General features: G+C 40.1%; 1 protein-coding gene across 12 annotated transcripts in view; it reads left to right on the top strand.

The window, feature by feature from the left end:
• The window catches only part of LOC129861258 (calcium-activated potassium channel subunit alpha-1-like), a 343,498-nt gene that overhangs the window by 122,610 nt on the left and 199,667 nt on the right, over window positions 1-21,221 (top strand). For all 12 annotated transcript variants that reach the window (XM_055932559.1, XM_055932515.1, XM_055932524.1 and 9 more), the window contains exons 4-5: window positions 14,195-14,288; window positions 16,877-16,988. In XM_055932559.1, coding sequence (XP_055788534.1) covers window positions 14,195-14,288; window positions 16,877-16,988 — 206 coding nt within the window. The remainder of the gene's footprint in view (window positions 1-14,194; window positions 14,289-16,876; window positions 16,989-21,221) is intronic.

Raw genomic sequence — 21,221 nt, 5'->3', positions numbered from 1 at the left:
GTCAATCTCTAAAGGCTTAGGGTGTCCTTAAATGTACACCGTAGTCTTGTAGGCAGAGATGGGCAAAATATACATTTCTATGTACCTTATTACAAATACCAGATACTTGTTGTGGAAAATTACATAATTAATCTTGTCTTTGTGGGACTTTGTCATAAGCATAAAACTTGTCTTTGTGGGATTTATAGCTAATATAGCTACGGTCCGTTTGGGTGCGACCGCAGCATGTGACATCCCGTGGGTTTACTATCTACAAAAAGTCAACTTGCAGAAATGAGCACAATATAGTGTTTGCTGTTGTGAATGCAGTTAGACGGTTGAGCCCTCAGGTTGTCAACCTTGTGCTATCTTAAAGTCTGATCAACCTCATGTAATCTTAAAGTCTGATCAACCTCATGTAATCTTAAAACTGCACAGACAACTAATTGCCTTTAACACACTATCTGCTGACTGCCACGTATACAAAAAGGATGTATTTTTCTATAAAAGCAGAGACCCGACTATGTTTGTTAACCTCTCTAGGGTACGTGAGACGGTAGCGTCCCACCTCTTCAACAGCCAGTGAAACTGCAGGGCGCCAAATTCAAAACAACAGAAATCCCATAATTAAAATTGCTCAAACATACATGCATTTTACACCATTTCAAAGATACACTTGTTGTAAATCCAGCCACAATGTCCGATTTCAAAAAGCTTTACGACGAAAGCAAACCAAACGATTATGTTAGGTGAGTGCCTATTCACAGAATAACACTTCTCCTTAATGCAACCGCTGTGTCAGATTTCAAAAAAGTTTTACGGAAAAAGCAAACCATGCAATAATCTGAGTCGGCGCTCAGAGCCCAATCAAGACACAAATATATCTGCCATATTTTGCAGTCAACAGAATTCAGAAATAACATTTTAAACATTCACTTACCTTTGATGATCTTCATCAGAAAGAACTCCCAGGAATCCCAGTTCCACAAGAAATGTTTGTTTTGTTCGATAATGTCCATCATTTATGTCCAAATTCCTCCTTGTTGGTCTAGCGTTCAGTATACTTTCCAAACTCACGACGTGCGGGCAAGTCCAGCGGAAAGTACGGACAAAAAATTAAAAAAAGTTATATTACAGTCCGTAAAAACATGACAAGCGAAGTATTGAATCAATCTCTAGGATGTTTGTAACATAATTCTTCAATAATCTTTCAACCGGAGAATTACATTGTCTTCAGAAGTGCGATGGAACAGAGCTCGCTCTCACATGAACGCGCATGGTCAGAGCATGGTCAGCGCATGGCAGACCTTACTCATTCCCCTCTCCTTCGACCCCACTTCACAGTAGAAGCATCAGACAAGGATCTAAAGACTGTTGACATCTAGTGGAAGCCTTAGGAAGTGCAACATTACCAATATCCCACTGTATCTTCAATAGGAGCTGAGTTAAAAATCGACCAACCTCAGATTTCCCACTTCCTGGTTGGATTTTTTCTCAGGTTTTTGCCTGCCATATGAGTTCTGTTATACTCACAGACATCATTCAGTTTTAGAAACTTCAGAGTGTTTTCTATCCAAATATACTAATAATATGCATATTCTAGCTTTTATGGCTTTGTAGCAGGCCGTTTACTCTGGGCATGCTTTTCATCCGGACGTGAAAATACTGCCCCTACCACAAAGAAGTTAAGCCTTAAACTCTGAACCATTGTTGGTGAATGGTTCAGACTTGAAAGCATAACAAACATAGTTGGGTCTCTGCTTTTATAGAAAAATCTTATAAAATTGTTGTTTGAAAGAATCTGCAGTCTCTCTCTTCCTATAGATTTGCTACCACATACTCGAGACCATTGTATCAAACTAAAATACAAAATACTTTTGGATAGTATTTTATTTACATAAGACACAGGTATATTGAGGTATTTTGTCATTTCAAAATACAAATACATTTGCAACGACACGCCTTCACTAGAAAAACATTCTCAGTAATGGTAACAAAAAACATGTTACTTCCTATGACTTTGATATATGGTTGTTTACCTACCTTGAATGCACTGACTGTAAGTCACTCTGGATAAGTGTCTGCTAAATGACCAAAATGTAAATATACAAATGAACACTTGCAAACCAGGCTGGGTATTATTCCAATGAGATCCACCCCCAAAATAAGGCCAATAATTTCAGGGGCAAACTCATTAGAATAATACCCAGAATGCTTTGAAGTGTTCATTTGTACGTTTACTTTTACATCATGGTAATTTAGCAGACACTCTTATTCAGTGGCAGTCAGAGGACAATTGTTTTTTCATGAGCATGGCCCTATTTTGATTACAGCATGTTGGATGACTGTCATTCATATTCCATTCACCTAGTTCAATGTAACAGCGATAGGTTTAGGCTACAACATGATACTTAAAATTTCCCTCTACCCATCATGGGGTTGCTACAACCTAGCCTATGAATTCAAGTGTACAATGTAGGTGCACACAGGTCGATCATTAGTCCAACAGTTGCAAACAAGAGTTTCTATTTTGCAAATTCAGGTATGTTCATCCCCGTTTTGTTCCGTTTAAGGAACTTTTTCAACAGAATCAGCGGAATGAATACACCCCTGATCACGTGTAAACACAGTTCACTTTCATAACAGCCACCTTGTATTCCTTCTCGCATCTATCCGCTCTCCTCCCATCTTTTCCCTTCGTCCCTTGTGGACATCAATGCACAAAACTATATCATAACTGCTACACACAGCCTACAGCATTGTCACCATATTAGCTAAAGTAACATTACAGTCAACATAGCTAATAGAACTAACGCGTTAGTAAACCTGCTACAATCATGCTGTAACGTTACAGTGTACACTCAGTAAGCAGTTTAGCACTTACACCGGCAGTCCCCAATGGCAATAGATTTGTAAAACCAAAAGCTTATCTTGAGTTCTAGTGTTGTGTTGGATAGTCATAGCCAGCTAGCTAACATATCATCCCTCTGTTTGAGCAGGGTGTTTGAGTAGGCTAAACTGGCTAGCTAAGTAAATGAAACTGAAAAAAAATGTCTCTCTCTTGCTCAAAAACTGTTTAACTATTGTCTTCTGTCTTTGAGTCAACTACTCACCAGATTTTATGCGCTGCAGTGCTAGCTAGCTGTATCTTATGCTTTCAGTACTAGATTCATTATCTGATCCTTTGACTGGGTGGACAACATGTCATTTCATGCTGCAAGAGCTCTGAGAGGTTGAACAACGTCATAATTACTGTGTAAGTCTATGGAAGGGGGTGAGAACCATGAGCCTCTGCAGTTTTTACATTGAAGTCAATGTACCCAGAGGAGGACGGAAGCTAGCTGTCCTCCGGCTACACCACGGTGCACCCTACAGAGTGCTGTTGAGGTACTGTAGACCTTCATGCAAAATAGTATGTTTTAATCAATTATTTGTTGATGTGATTATATTTAGTATTGTTTTATCTGAAAAGGATGACTTTTTAAATGTAAAAAATGTAAATCACTGCAGAGGATGGTCCTTCACTTCCTCCTCTGAGGAGCCTTCATTGCTCTTATCACACCAGAGTGGTATAGTACGATGCGATATAGAGGAGTTCAACTCTGAATAACTGGTGACATGAAAGTGGCTCACCTTTTAGACAGGTACATTTCTATGGCAATGAATCCTTAACCTCTAACGAGCCTCTACCCCGGATCCGGGAGCACCCCCCCCCCCCACACTGATTAGCATCACTAGCATAGCGTCACAATTAAATAGTAGCATCTAAATATCATTAAATCACAAGTCCAAGACACCTAATGAAAGATACAGATCTTGTGAATAAAGCCACCATTTCAGATTTTTAAAATGTTTTACAGGGAAGACACAATATGTAAATCTATTAGCTAAACACGTTAGCAAAAATCACCATTTTTCTTTGTCCACCATTTTCTCTCAACACCAGTAGCTATCACCAATTCGGCTAAACTAAGATATTGATAGCCACTAACCAAGAAAAAAACTCAGCAGATGACAGTCTGATAACATATTTATGGTATAGGATAGGTTTTGTTAGAAAAATGTGCATATTTCAGGTATAAATCATAGTTTGCCATTGCAGCCAGCATCACAAATCTCACCAAAGCTCCTAGAATTACTACAGACAGCAACGTGTATTACCAATTTACTCATCATAAAACATTTCTTAAAAATACACAGCACATAGCAATGGAAAGACACAGATCTTGTGAATTCAGACAACATTTCAGATTTTCTAAGTGTTTTACGGCGAAAACACAAATAAATCGTTATATTAGCATACCACATACGCAAACGTTACCCGAGCACTGATTCTACCCAAAGAGAGCGATATCGTATCATCGCCAAAATATATAAATTTTTTCACTAACCTTCTCAGAATTCTCCAGATGACACTCCTGTAACATCATATTACAACATACATATAGAGTTTGTTCGAAAATGTGCATATTTAGCCATAAAAAAACGTGGTTATATAATGAAAATAGTAGCAAAACAAGCCTGGAAATGTCGGTCGCCATCTTTGATGTCGGTCGCCATCTAGTTTAATCAATAGCTAATCATATACTTGACTAAAAAATACAGGGTTGACAGGAATCGAAAGACAAATTAGTTCTTAATGCAATCGCTGATTTACATTTTTTAAATTATCCTTACTTTTCAATACAGGTTGCGCCAAGCGAAGCTATACAAAACAAAATGGCGGCGTAAGTATTTAACATTTTTCAACAAACACGATTTATCATAAATTGTTCTTACTGTGAGCTGTTCTTCCATCAGAATCTTGGGCAAAGAATCCTTTCTTGGGTCTAATCTTCTTTTGGTCGAAAGATGTCCACTTGTCCGTCGAAATCCCCACTAACGTACGACCAGGACCCCGAAATGTGCCCAGCGCTTCAAAGTGCACAACAAAGCAATGCCTCAAAATCGCACTAAAAGGATATAAATTGCTATACAACGGTTCAAATTAACTACCTTATGATGCTGTTAACACCTATAACGGGTAAAAACATGACCGGAGAAATATTACTGGCTAAACTAACGCTTGGAAGGAGGCGAGTCCGATGTCCTTCGCGCGCAAGGCGCAGGCAGCAAAGGGAAGCTACTTCCGCTATTTGGTGTCTTATAGAGAAACTGATTGCGCAATCGACACCATTCAAAGCGTCATCACGCACTGACATCCAGGGGAAGACGTAAGCAGTGTCTGTTTCTCCATAGCATTTACAGTGAGCTTTAAACTGACTCCAGATCAGTGGCCAAAATGTTTGAAATCTGACTCCCTATCATGAAAAGTGCTGTAGATTGAGTTCTGTTTCACTCAGAGACAAAATTCCAACGGCTATAGAAACTAGAGAGTGTTTTCTATCCAATAATAGTAATAATATGCATATTGTACGAGCAAGAATTGAGTAGGAAGCCGTTTAATCTGTAATGCAAATTATGCTAATGAGAAAACAACACCCCCTATAGTCGCAAGAAGTTAAGGGATAGGCATCCCGCTAGCGGGACACCAGCCAACAACATCCAGTGAAATTGGAGGGCGCGCAATTCAAATAAATTATCGTAATATTAAACATTCATGAACATACAAGTGTCATATCATTTAAAAGCTTAAATTCTTGTTAATCTAACTGCGTTTTCCGATTTCAAAAAGGCTTTACAGCGAAAGCATACCATGCGATTGTCTGAGGACTGCACCCCACAACATATTTTTCAACCAGCACAGGGTTCATAAACATCACAAATAGCGATGAAATAAATCACTTACTTTTGAACATCTTCCTCTGGTTGCAATCCCAAGGGTCCCAGCTACAACATGAATGGTCGTTTTGTTAGATAAAATCCTTCTTTATATCCCAAAATGTCTGTTTAGTTGGCACCATCAATTTCAGTAATCCACTCATTCAACATGCAGACAAAGGAGTCCAAAAAGCTACCGCTAAACTTCGTCCAAACAAGTCAGACAACGTTTCTATTGAATCGTCAGGTACTCTAAAATGTAAATACACTATAATATTTCATATGGAAAGTAGTATGTTCAATAGGAAAGGAAAATTCGTAAGCGTGCGCCCTCTCCCTCGCGCGCCGAAAGACTGATATTGTTCAGGTGGCCTCCTAACCAAAACTCCAAATACTTGTTCGTTTTTCAAAAAGAAGCCTGAAACCTTGAATAAAGACTGTTGACATCTAGTGGAAGCCATAGGAATTGTAATCTGGGAGATGGATTTACATAGAAACAATTGGTTTCCATAATAAGAGCCTGGGACCAAATTATTTTTTTTTTCCGGTAGGATTTCCGCCGGATTTCTTTCAATTCTGTTATAGTCTTAGACATTATGTTAACAGTTTTAGAAACTTCAAAGTGTTTTCTATCCAATGCTACTAATTATATGCACATCCTGGCTTCTGGGCCTGAGTAACAGGCAGTTTACTTTGGGCACATCAGTCAGGCGGAAATTCATTAACGTTTTAGTGATCCCTTCGCGCGCCAATCCCGTTAACGGGATTGATTTGACAACACCCAGTGAAATAGCAGCGAGCCAAATTCAAAAACAGAAGTACTCATAATAATAATTCATGAATCATACAAGTGTTATACATCGGTTTAAAGATGAACTTCTTGTTAATCCAGCCACAGTGTCAGATTTCAAAAAGGCTTTACGGCGAAAGCAAACCATGCTATTTTCTGAGGACAGCACCCCATCAAACAAACACATGAAAATCACATTTCAACCCGCCAGGCGTGACACAAAAGTTAAAAATAACTATATAATTCATGCCTTACCTTTGAAGATCTTCTTCCGTTGGCACTCCAATATGTCCATTAAACATCACAAATGGTCCTTTGTTCGATAAATTCTGTTATATCTCCAAAATGTCAATTTATTTGGCGCGTTTGATCCAGAAAAACACTGGTTCCAACTCGCGTAACATCAAATCAAAATCAAATCAAATTTATTTATATAGCCGTTCGTACATCAGCTGATATCTCAAAGTGTTGTACAGAAACCCAGCCTAAAACCCCTAACAGCAAGCAATGCAGGTGTAGAAGCACGGTAACATGACTACAAAGTATCTAATATAGTTACCTGTAAACTTGATCAAAACATTTCAAACAACTTTCCTAATCTAACTTTAGGTATTTTTAAACGTAAATAATCTATCAAATTTAAGACGGGATAAACTGTGTTCAATACCGGACGAAAACAAAGTGGAGCGAGCTTTCAGGTTGCGCGCCCCAACCACAACAGTTCACTAGACTCGACCCTCGTTCTGAACAGCCCTACTTCTTCATTTCTCAAAGGATAAACATCAACCAATTTCTAAAGACTGTTGACATCTAGTGGAAGCGATAGGAACTGCAAGCAAGTGCCTTAGAAATCTAGATCCACATAGAAAACACATTGAAAAGAGTGACCTCAAAATGATGGTTTGTCCTCGGGGTTCCACATGCCAAATAAGTTCTGTTATACTCACAGACATAATTTTAACAGTTTTAGAAACTTTAGAGTGTTTTCTATCCAGATCTACCAATTATATGCATATCCTAGCTTCTGGGCCTGCGTAGCAGGCAGTTTACTTTGGGCACACTTTCCATCCGGACGTGAAAATAGTGCCCCCTAACCTTAAGAAGTTTTAAACTGGATCCTATCCCTAATTAAGATCTAAGTGAAATCTGACTCCTTCCCTCTCACAAAGATAAACCAGTCATTCATTTAATTCACAGAAAATAGGAAGATAATCGATGAAAGTGGTTTATGGTAATTCACGCACTAACACACAGTTAGGAAGTCCAAGATGGAAGCTTGTCCATGTTGGAAGGGTCCAGTGGTGCGTTGTGTTGAGGTGGTGCAGAGTTCTTCTGACCTGTTGTCTTTCTACGCCCGTGTCCAACTAAGGGGTCTGTTAACCCAGCTGATAGGGCCTGTGATTGGCTGACTAGGTCAGCTGACTGAATTCCCTGGCAACCTTGTCCCTAACACTGGACAATGAGGTCAGGCTGAGGCGGGGGTAAAAGTCACATCGAGTTTGTCTATATGTCCTAGCCAGAGAGAGGGTTCAATGATAAAAAATAAACGGTATTTGTACACCTGCTGTAACCAAGAGGTGATGAATTATGCAAACCAAATGCATAGCTGTAGGCCTGAGCTAGAGGGAATTTATAGGGCACACAGATAGTTAAACTTATAGTTAAGATGTTAAGCTGGCAAACAGTAGTGAATTTCAAGTGTAACTTCATCACCTCTCTTGAGCTGCACAACAATGAATCGGCAACTCAGGAAAGCTTCCATTTGCTCCTTGTTCGTGCACTCTTTGTAAACAACCCTACCATAATTAAAAAATAATGCAACAGGCGAAATTAAAAACACAATCTGCTTTATATATTAACCTAAAAAAGTACATACCAGGGATGGGCAACTCCAGTCCTCGGGGGCCAGAGTGGTGTCACACTTTTCCCCATCCCTAGCAAACCCAGCTGATTAAATTAATTCCATTCTAAAATGAAGATCGTGATTAATTGAATATTTGAGTCAGGTGTGTTAGCTTCGGTGTGACACCAATCAGGTCCTGAGTACTGTAGTTGCTCATCCGTGGTACTGTATATATACTGGTTCCAAGCCTACTTTTCATTTTCACAACCTTGTTAAAGGTCCCGAACAGTCAAAATGATGTTCTTCATGAAATGAGATGATATTTGGATGAAACCAGATCAAAGTAGGATGACCAAAGTATGAATATGACTGTATACAGTGCATTCGGGCAGTATTCAGACCCCGTGATTTTTTCCACATTTTGTTACAGCCTTATTCTAAAATCTATTTAAAAGTTTTTTTCCCTCATCAATCTACACACAATACTCCATAATGACAAAGCAAACACAGGTTTAGACATTTTTGCAAATGTATAAAAAATAAATAAATCACATTTACATAAGTATTCAGATCCCGTATTCAGTCATTTGTTGAAACACCTTTGGCAGCGATTACATCCTCGATGCTTCTTGGGTATGACGCTACAATCTTGGAACATCTGTATTTGGGGAGTTTCTCCCATTCTTCTTTGCAGATCCTCTCAAGCTCTGTCAGGTTGGATGGGGAGCATCGCTGCACAGCTATTTTCAGGTCTCTCCAGAGATGTTCGATCGAGTTGAAGTCTGGGCTCTGGCTGGGCCACTCAAGGACATTCAGATACTAGTCCCGAAGCCACTCCTGTGTTGTCTTGGCTGTGCGCTTAGGGTCGTTGTCCTTTTGGCAGGTGAACCTTCACCCCAGTCTGAGGCCCTGAGCGCTCTTGAGCGGGTTTTCATCAAGGAACTCTGTACTTAGCTTTGTTAATCTTTCCCTCGATCCTGACCAGTCTCCCAGTCCCTGCCGCTGAACAACATCCCCACAGCATGATGCTGCCACCCCCATGCTCCAGCGTAGGGACGGTGCCAGGTTTACGCCAGATGTAACGCTTGGTATTCAGGCCAAAAAGTTTCATCTTGGTTTCATCAGACCAGAGAGTCTTGTTTCTGTGGCTTCCGTCTGGCCACTCTACCTTAAAGGCCTGTTTGGTTTAGTGCTGCAGCGATGGTTGTCCTTCTGGAAGATTCTCCCATCTCCACAGAGGAACTCTGGAGCTCTGTCAGAGTGACCATCGGGTTCTTGGTCACCTCCCTGACCAAAGCCCTTCTCCCCTGATTGCTCAGTTTGACCAGCTCTAGGAAGAGTCTTGGTGGTTCCAAACTTCTTCCATTTAAGAATGGTGGAGGTCGCTGTGGTCTTGGGGATCTTCAAAGCTGCAGAAATGTTTTGGTACCCTTCCCCAGATCTGAGCCTCGACACAATCCTGTATCGGAGCTCTACGGACATTTCCTTCGACCTCATGGCTTGGGTTTTGCTCTGACACGCACTGTCAACTGTGGGACCTTATATAGACAGGTGTGTGTCTTTCCAAATCATGTCCAATTCAATTTACCACAGGTGGACTCCAATCAAGTTGTAGATACATCTCAAGGATGATCAATGGAAACAGGATTCACCTGAGGTCAATTCAAGTCTCATAGCAAATGGTCTGAATACTTATGTAAATAAGGTATTTCTGTTTTTTATTTTTAATAAAAAAATGTTTGGCACCTGTAATTAATAACATTTCACCCATGAGGCCACTAGGTCATTTGACTGTAGGATAGGGCTACAGTATTGTCTAAATGTAACTGTATTCTGCATAATTCAGTCTTATCGACTGCGAGCATAAATTTAAATTAATCATATCAAATCATAAGCTCCCCGCTAACTCAGCCTGTCTTTTCAGACTTCCTGTTAGTTTGACATGAGAAAAAGTTACTTTTCACACATTTTGAGCATTTTTATCTGGGAAAAATATTTTTGGTGATGTTTTAGTAAGTCAAATGGCTATTTTAAACGGGAATCAGAATGACTGTTCAGGACCTTTAAATATTTGTATTAATCAAATGTTTTTTTGTGTGTTAAAATATCTATCACATTATACATTTACTAATGACAGAATGCATTTCAAACTTTGCGCACTGTAAAACTTTTGTATGACTTAATAGAATTAAGAGGGGAAAAAGGTGCTTGTGCATTGATAAACACACCAAAGATGATATTAACGATACGTAATAAAATTAAGACGACACTTCTAAAAGCCTATTTCACATCATAGCCTGATGAATTGGCAAGATTACTTTTATTTAATTTGGATTTCGGTACAAATAAAAATGTTGCACTGACTCGCCAATGTATTAATGTTTCAGCATTCAACTAGCCTCGTTCAACATGAACATGCAGTTGCAAGCCCAGGTCGTGCAGGCTCGAGGGCAAGTACACGATCAATATCCACCTTCATAACATGGTAGTCTAACAAGCCTAGGTCGTGCAGGCTCGAGGGCAGGTACACGATCAATATCCACCTTCGTAACATGGTAGTCTAACCTGCTGACCAGACCGCACGCGTGCGTGCGTCTGCCATCACGTGTATGTTTATTTTGTCCCCACACACCAGACGCGATGAGGACACGCAGATTGAATTATCAAAACAAACTCTGAACCAATTATATTAATTTGTGGACAGGTTCAAAAGCATTAAACATTTATGGCAATTTATCTAGCTAGCTTGCTGTTGCTAGCTAATTTGTCCTGGAATCGAAACATTGGGTTGTTATTTTACCTGGAATGCACAAGGTCCTCTACTCCGAGAATTAATCCACAGATAAAATGGTTAACCGAATTAGTTTCTAGTCATCTCTCCTCCTTCCTTCAGGCTTCTTCCTCTTCTTTGGACTTTATATGGCAGTTGGAAACCAACTTTAACCTGTCTAGGACTAGGGTGCCGCTAGCGGCACACCCCCCCCCACCCCCACTGAAAAGGCAGAGCCGCGAAATTCAAAAAAAATATATTTTTTAAATATTTAACTTTCACACATTAAAGTCCAATACAGCTAATGAAAGACACAGATCTTGTGAATCCAGCCAACATGTCCGATTTTTAAAATGTTTTACAGGGAAGACACAATATGTAAAGATGTAAATCTATTACCTAAAAATACATTAGCATAATCCACCATCTTTTATTTGTCCACCAACACCAGTAGCTATCACCAATTCGGCTAAACTAAGATATTTATAGCCCCTAACCAAGAAAAAAACTCATCAGATGACAGTCTGATAACATATTTATGGTATGGGATAGGTTTTGTTAGAAAAATGTGCATATTTCAGGTAGCTGGCATAGTTTACAATTGCACCCACCGTCACAAATGGACTAGAATAATTACAATGAGCAACGTGTTTACCTAACTACTAATCATCAAACATTTCGTAAAAATACACAGCATACACTAATTGAAAGACACAGATCCTGTGAATACAGACAATATTTCAGATTTTCTAAGTGTCTTACAGCGAAAACACAATAAATCGTTATATTAGCATAGCACATGTGCAAACATTACCCCAGCATTGATTCTAGCCAAAGAGAGCGATAACGTAAACATCGCCAAAATATATTATTTTTTTCACTAACCTTCTCAGAATTCTTCAGATGACACCCCTGTAACATCACATTACAACATACATATACAGTTTGTTCGAAAATGTGCATATTTAGCCACCAAAATCATGGTTAGACAATGAGAAATGTAGCCCAGCTGGTGAGAAAATGTCCGTGCGCCATATTAGACAGTGATCTACTCGTATATATAAATACTCATAAACGTGACTAAAAAATATAGGGTGGACAGCGATTGATAGACAATTTAATTCTTAATACAATCACGGAATTACATTTTTTAAATTATCCTTACTTTTCAATACAGTTTGCGCCAAGCGAAGCTACGTCAAAAAACATGGCGTCCTAAGCCACTAACATTTTTCGACAGAAACACGATTTATCATAATAAAAATTTCCTACTTTGAGCTGTTCTTCCATCAGTATCTTGGGCAAAGGATCCTTTCTTGGGTCTAATCGTCTTTTGGTGGAAAGCTGTCCTCTTGCCATGTGGAAATGCCAACTACGTTCGGGATGAACTGGAAGCGTGCCCAGAAATTCACAGCGTCTCAGAAATAAATGTCCCAAAATCGCACTAAACGGATATAAATTGCTATAAAACGCTTTAAATTAACTACCTTATGATGTTTTTAACTCCTATAACGAGTCTTAACATGACCGGAGAAAGATTACTCCCAACACTAATGCTTGGAACAGGTGCGGGTCGGTGTCCTCCACGCGCATGACGCAGCTGGAAAAGAGTTCCTAGCTACAGGGTTTTTTAATTTATAGTGCCTGTGATTGCGCAATCGACCCCATTCAAATCGTCATCACGTAAAGGCATCCAGGGGAAGACGTAAGCAGTGTCCGTATACTCATAGGAATAACATTGGCCTTAAAACTGACTCCAGAACAGTGGCCAAAATTTCTGAAATCTGACTCCATGTCAGGGAAATTGCTGTAGAATGGGTTCTGTTCCACTTAGAGACAAAATTTCAACCCCTATAGAAACTATAGACTGTTTTCTATCCAATAATAATAATAATATGCATATTGTACGATCAAGAATTTTGTAGGAAGCCGTTTCAAAAATTACACGATTACCATAAATAGTGACAACAGCGCCCCCAGCCTTAACAGGTTTAATGGGCATTACCACAACCGACTGGAGTGTGGACCTCAGTTCATCTTTCAATCGCTGACGTGGGTATATGCTCCTAAAAACCAATGAGGAGATGGCACGTCTGAATATGCTCCTAAAAAACAATAAGGAGATGGGAGAGGCAGGACTTGCAGAGCGTTGAGCATCACAAATAGAACCAAGTTCTAAATAGAACCAAGTTCTATGCTCGCAAGCAGTGTGGGTGCAAAGAATGAGTAACATGTATGTGTAAATGTATTTTGCGATGCTCGCGCACGCCAAGCGTCTGGTCTGGTCAGCATGTAAGATGGAATCTGATGCCAACTGAAGCTGGCTAGCTTTATAAAACCCTGAATAGATCTAGCTTGAATTGTAGTATACCCCTCAGAAAACAACTCAGAAAAGTCAATGTGAGGACTGATGAAGAAATACCATTAACTAAAGAAAGAGAAGGACGGGAACTGTCTAGCTGCCAGGCTGGACAGTGGACACTTGATCCAGAATGAGTGGAGCTTTATGTCAGAACCAAGTGCAGCGGTGTCCTCTCTATGTGTTTGTCTTTTTACATAATCATCTCAAACTGTGTTTTGGTCCAATTGTTTGTTCTTCCCTAATCTCGGTTTGGATTTAGTTACATTGAATTGATATCCTAAGATTACCATTTGTGTACAACACCGTTGTTTTTTTCTGTATTGTGGAAATGAAAATGAATCTGAGCCAATAACTCCACAGTTTGGCCAAAATGCTATGACTTTCAGTGACTCTGGATAAGAGCATCTGCTAAATGACTAACATGTAAATGTGAGTTTCAGAAGAATAATGTACACACAGTTCTTTAAGGGTTAATCAGTGGTACATCAACATGTTACAATTACATGCTTGTGTGACTATTTATGCATGTTATTTGCGCTACAGACATCCATTGGAAAATACAAACTTTTGCACCTTCAAGTTCTTTCATTCCTCTTCATTTTTTCGCCTTTTTTTACATCAGGGAAGAAGAATGCATCTTCAATAAGTGAGAAATTTCTAACATTTTAGTTTTCTGTGTGTTTTTGACAGCCCCATTGAGTCCTGTCAGAACTTCTACAAAGACTTCACGCTACAGATTGACATGGCTTTCAACGTCTTCTTCCTCTTGTACTTCGGTCTACGGGTAAGTAAAGAAAGTACAAGGCTACAGAAGACTTGTACACAACAAGTTGTTACGCTAGTAAAGTTTCAATCATGTCATGAAACAAAGACCGATAACAAAGTCATTCAAGTCGAAACATCGCACTCATTAAAACTGTGGAAGCATTCAACAGTTTGCGGGTATCTGTCATTCTTTCATAACTTTAATGCCTTTTTGTTCCCTGAACAAACAACAGTCATGTATCAACATTAATGGTTGGCAGAGTTGTGATCAATTCCAGTTAATTTTGAAATTTCAATTCTTCAATTTTTAATTTTTTAATTTATTTATTTAACCTTTATTTAACCAGGTAGGCTAGTTGAGAACAAGTTCTCATTTACAACTGCGACCTGGCCAAGATAAAGCATAGCAGTGTGAACAGACGACAACACAGAGTTACACATGGAGTAAACAATAAACAAGTCAATAACACAGTAGGGGTAAAAAATGAGTCTATATACATTGTGTGCAAAAGGCATGAGGAGGCAGGCAATAAATAGTCCATAGGAGCGAATAATTACAATTTAGCAGATTAACACTGGAGTGATAAATCATCAGATGATCATGCGCAATTAGAGATACGGGTGTACAAAAGAGCAGAAAAGTAAATAAATAAAAACAGTAATTGGATGAGGTAGGTAAATTGGGTGGGCTGTTTACAGATGGACTATGTGCAGCTGCAGCGATCAGTTAGCTGCTCAGATAGCAGATGTTTAAAGTTGGTGAGGGAAATAAAAGTCTCCAACTTCAGCGATTTTTGCAATTTGTTCCAGTCACAGGCAGCAGAGAACTGGAAGGAAAGGCGGCCAAATGAGGTGTTGGCTTTTGGGATGATCAGTGAGATATACCTGCTGGAGCGCGGGAAGTGGAATATTTACGGTGAATTCGACTCCAGTTTCAATAATCTCCAAGTTATGGAATTGGAATTAAACTGAATGGGAATTTTAAAACATAATTTTTATTTGGACTTGAATTGGAATTCAATATTTGTACATTTCCCAGTTAATGGAATTAATGCACTTAGTATAAAACATTTACTCCAGGATTTGTTTTAAATCATTTAAAACATGTATATGTATTTCTGTATTTCCAGTATAGCTAGGCTGTCTGAGCAGTAACAGGATCAGCCTGAAAGCCTGAGGGAATTGAATTTGAATTTGTGTAATTGTTGGGGATAATATTGGATTGGGGATGGAATTCTTAGAATGTACCTAACATTGGAAAAAAGATTAGTTGAATTATGTCTGAATTCAAATTTACAGGGAGAGGGAATTTATTTAGAATTGAATTTGTGGAATTAACCCAAACCCTACTGGTGGGTTATTGAAGGAGTTCCCACATATGCTGAGCACTTGTTGGCTGCTTTTCCTTCACTCTGCGGTCTAACTCATCCCAAACAATCTCAATTTGTTTGAGGCCCAGTGATTGTGGAGGCCAGGTCATCTGATGCAGCACTCCATCACCCTCCTTCTTGGTCAAATAGCCCTTACACAGCCTGGAGGTGTGTTTGGGTCATTGTCCTGTTGAATAACAAATGATAGTCCCACTAAGCGCAAACCAGATTGGATGGCGTATCGCTGCAGAATGCTGTGGTGGCCATGCTGGTTAAGTGTCCCTTGAATTCTAAATAAATCACTAACAGTGTCACCAGCAAAGCACCCCCACAACATCACACCTCCTCCTCCATGCTTCATCCGATCATCCGTTCACCTATTCTGCGTCTCACAAAGACACAGCGGTTGGAACCAAAAATCTCAAATTTGGACTCATCAGACCAAAGGACAGATTTCCACCGGTCTAATGTCCATTGCTCGTGTTTTTTGGAACAAGCAAATCTCTTCTTCTTATTGGTGTCCTTTAGTTGTGGTTTCTTTGCAGCAATTCAACCACGAAGGCCTGATTCACACAAGTCTTCTCTGAACAGTTAATGTTGAGATGTGCCTGTTACTTGAACTCTGTGAAGCATTTATTTGGGCTGCAATTTCTGAGGCTGGTAACTCTAATGAACCCATCTTCTGCAGCAGAGGTAACTCTGGGTCTTCCTTTCCTGTAGCGGTTCTCATGAAAGACAGTTTTGCTTGACGGTTCTTGACATTTTCCGGATTGACTGACCTTCACATCTTAAAGTAATGATGGACTGTCATTTCTCTTTGCTTGTTAGAGCTCTTCTTGCCATAATATGGACTTGGTCTTTTACCAAATAGGGCTTTCTTCTGTATACCACCCCTATCTTGTCACAACACAACTGATTGTGTCAAACACATTAAGAAGAAAATACATTCCACAAATGAACTTTTAACAAGGCACACCTGTTAATTGAAATTCATTCCAGGTAACTACCTCGTGAAGCTGGTTGAGAGAATGCCAAGAGTGTGAAATAGGCAAAGGGTGGCTACTTTGAAGAATCTCAAAAAGATTTTGATTTATTTAACACTTTTGGTTACTACATGATTCCATCAGTGTTACTTCAGAATTTTGATGTCTTCACTATTATTCTACAATATAGTAAAACTAAAGAAAAACCCTGGAATGACTGGTACTGTAGTTAATTGGTTTATTTTCCTTTTCAGTTTATTGCAGCCAATGACAAGCTGTGGTTCTGGCTGGAGGTGAACTCAGTGGTGGACTTCTTCACTGTTCCCCCGGTGTTCGTGTCCGTTTATCTCAACAGGAGCTGGCTTGGTAAGTACAGAATACCTGTATATATTTACACCTCTAAAGGTCTATTATATGGGCCAGTACTAATGTAGTATTCTTGGTCCTGGTTGGATTGCTCAGACCTCCAAAACAGCCTACAGGTTGGCCAAATATGGGAGTGGTGTTTTATATTTCAACCTCGATGGTGATCAGGTCAGCACCACCCCCCAGTGGATTATATTTGTATTACAGTGGTTTAAGATGGATTGTTGAATTAAATCATTGTTTTCTAGTTGATCCTGATGGATTCCTTTTTGGTCTGGTTTTACTTTGGTTAGCTTATGTTGAATCTACCCTCTTTTCAACATCCGCAGATGCTGGGAGTAGCTGCTGGGGCTGACTGTAATAATGGTATTGGTTGTTCATTGACAGCAATCATTTGTTTACTTACCAGTGATGGTTTCTGGTTCCTGTCAATGTACATTTCACAATGTTGTGATATTGCACTGCTGTCAGTCTTGTATTAGGTTGCCATGATGGAATACAACAAGTCATTTCAATACCTTTCATGTCATTAAACAAGCTTTTATGTTTTGCTTGCCACAGTACCTGGAATGATGATTGAAGTGATTGAAATTGGTCTATGATTGAAAGTACATGATGAATGGGATATTAAAGTTAATAGGCTTTTGTTGAGTGGCGCCTGCCTGATTCACTCCTTTAATATATAAATCAATCTACTAAATTAATGTGTGCCTGAGTCCGCGTCCCAAACGACAACCTATTCCCCATGGGCCGTGGTTAAAAGTAGTGCACTATATAGGGAATAGGGTTCCATTTGGGATGCAGAAGACTGGCTAATCTCCAGGAGAGAGCGAGAGGTCTATAGGGGTTTACAGATAAAGGTGATTTTCTGCTTCATCACATGCAGGTGTTGGTTAGGGCTTTATCTTTATCAGCTGTCAATCAGTTGTCAATTAGCTGTCAATAAGAGCTCAGGACCACGCCCCCCTCTCAGTCCTGATCAGCATCTGACTGTAGCTTTAGATCTGTCTGTGTCCCACATGGCAGCCTATTCACTATATAGTGCTCTACTTTTGACCAGGGCCCACAGGCAGATAAAGGTATATGTCCCAAATGGCACCCTATTAACTTTATAGTGCTCTACTTTTGACCAGAGGGGTATCCTACGAAGGATGTTTCAGCATTGAAACAATGCTGAAACATCAATCCATGGCAAGTCAGTGCCACATTGTCATGAAATGAAAGAAAAGTTATCTTGCAAATTCAGCAGGATATGGTGTGAAATAGACTTTTAGACGTGCCATCCTTATTTGATTACTTATCGTTAATGTCATCTTTGGTGTGCTTATCAATGCATCAGCACCTTTTTTCCCCAAAAGTCAGCTGATCGTCCTCGCAGTGGCAGACCTCATGTAACAACACCTGCACAGGATCGGTACATCCGACATCACACCTGCAGGACAGGTACAGGATGGCAACAATTGCCCAAGTTACACCAGGAACGCACAATCCCTCCATCAGTGCTCAGACTGTCCGCAATAGGCTGAGAAAGGCTGGACTGAGGGCTTGTAGGCCTGTTGTAAGGCAGTTCCTCACCAGACATCACCAGCAACAACGTCGCCTATGGGCACAAAACCACCGTCACTGAACCAGACAGGACTGGCAAAAAGTGCTCTTCACTGACGAGTCACGGTTTTGTCTCACCAGGGGTGATGGTCAGATTCACGTTTATCGTCGAAGGAATGAGCGTTACACCGAGGGCTGTACTCTGGAGCGGGATCGATTTGGAGGTGGAAAGTCCGTCATAGTCTGGGGAGGTGTGTCACAGCATCATCGGACTGAGCTTGTTGTCATTGCAGGCAATCTCAACGCTATGCGTTACAGGGAAGACATCCTCCTCCCTCATGTGGTACCCTTCCTGCAGGCTCATCCTGACATGACCCTCCAGCATGAAAATGCCAACAGCCGTACTGCTCGTTTTGTGCGTGATTTCCTGCAAGACAGGAATGTCAGTGTTCTGCCATGGCCAGTGAAGAGCCCGGATTTCAATCCCATTGAGCACGTCTGGGACCTGTTGGATCGGAGGGTGAGGGCTAGGGCCATTCCCCCCAGAAATGTCCTGGAAATTGCAGGTGCCTTGCTGGAAGAGTGGGGTAACATCTCACAGCAAGAACTGGCAAATCTGGTGCAGTCCATGAGGAGGAGATGCACTGCAGTACTTAATGCAGCTGGTGGCCACACCAGATACTGATTGTTACTTTAGATTTTTACACTCCCCTTTGTTTAGGGACACATTATTCAATTTCTGTTAATCACATGTCTGTGGAACTTGTTCAGTTTATGTCTCAGTTGTTGAATCTTGTTAAGTTCATACAAACGTTTACATATGTTAAGTTTGCTGAAAATAAACGCAGTTGACAGTGAGAGGACATTCTTTTTTTGCCAAGTTTATATTCATGATTAATGGAGTTAGCCCTGACTTCGCCTACCCAGGAGCAAGTTAGTTCTGAGTGATTCGTTGCCATAGAAATGTACCTGACTAAAAGGTGAGCCACATTCGTATGACTCGTTATCCCGAGTTGATCTCAGAGTTTAACAAAGTTACCTCGCTAAGTCCTCAAACCTGATTCGTAGGATACCCCTCAGGAGCCATAGGCAGATAAACCTCTGTATCCAAATGATACCCTATTCCCTAGTTAGTGCGCTTCCTTTGACCAGGCCCATAGGGTAAGATAACCCTACAAGCTGTCCATTGTCCAAAGAAACGACTGCCATCTGCTGGGCCTTAATGTGCATCCAACTAAGACATGCTTTAGCACTCAGTTGCTTTTAAAAATAGATGGAGATTGATGGTGATGACCTGGCAATGCTATGACAATGCTATATCTGAATTAACAGCGGGGTTTGCAGTTTTGGAACTATTCTATTGGTTCATTAAGCCAGGCAAACTCAATCAAGCCCAAGTACAGTATTAGATATTATTTTGAATAGTATTTGAACCCAGGTCATGTTGTAACTTCTGTGGTTAGAGCTTAGCACTACTGCCCTCGCTGAATGAATACACTCTCATATCCCTAGTCAGGCTCAATCTCTCATTGACCAAAGAGCCTTTTCCCAAATCTTCTGTCTGAACATTCTGACATAGATACACACAGACACACACATCCACAAATACGCACTCAAACACTAAAGACCCAGAAAGCACTCAGGACTGTTATGTTAGTTGGAAGTAAACATGCACAGATGCCAAGTTACTACTGTAGCTAACTGCTTATAGGCTACCTTAAGTGCTACTACTGTAGCGAACTGCTTATAGGCTACCCTAAGTGTTACTACTGTAGTTAACTGCTTATAGGCTACCCTCCAAGTTACTACTGTAGTTAACTGCTTATAGGCTACCCTAAGTGGTACTACTGTAGTTAACTGCTTATAGGCTTCCCTCCAAGTTACTACTGTAGTTAACTGCTTATAGGCTACCCTCCAAGTTACTACTGTAGTTAACTGCTTATAGGCTACCCTAAGTGTTACTACTGTAGTCAACTGCTTATAGGCTTCCCTCCAAGTTACTACTGTAGTTAACTGCTTATAGGCTACCCTCCAAGTTACTACTGTAGTTAACTGCTTATAGGCTACCCTAAGTGTTACTACTGTAGTCAACTGCTTATAGGCTTCCCTCCAAGTTACTACTGTAGTTAACTGCTTATAGTCTACCCTCCAAGTTACTACTGTAGTTAACTGCTTATAGGCTACCTTAAGTGCTACTACTGTAGCGAACTGCTTATAGGCTACCCTAAGTGTTACTACTGTAGTCAACTGCTTATAGGCTACCCTCCAAGTTACTACTGTAGCTAACTCTGGCAACGTACCATGTAATTCTGTTGAGTGATGTTGCCTAGCTACTCTGCAAGTGGAGTTTCCATGGTGACTAAGTCTTAGTTGGAAGTTCAACTGTTTTGGTTTTTGATATCTTTGGATGGAAAATAAAACCAGTTTGTCATTCAAATTCAAACCTCCATTGCTGCTTTAGTAAGTAATTTGTGAGAGCTTTTCGGGGACAAGTGCCAGGGAGCAGCAGAACATTGCCCAAAAAGATAAGATAGCAGCTAATTCCTGCTCCAAATGCTCCAGCTTTTTCCTCACGAGCTGTACAAATAAACACAAAGAGGCTTTTAGTGTTAAGCTGTCCACTGATACTAGCCTTAAATGATCGCACTTATGGATATTGAAAGAAAATACGAGATGTTTTTTGAAAAT

Source organism: Salvelinus fontinalis, chromosome 1 (genome assembly GCF_029448725.1).
Source record: "Salvelinus fontinalis isolate EN_2023a chromosome 1, ASM2944872v1, whole genome shotgun sequence".
In the NCBI taxonomy this organism is placed as follows: Eukaryota; Metazoa; Chordata; class Actinopteri; order Salmoniformes; family Salmonidae; genus Salvelinus; species Salvelinus fontinalis.
This window is presented reverse-complemented; position numbering and strand designations above follow the sequence as displayed.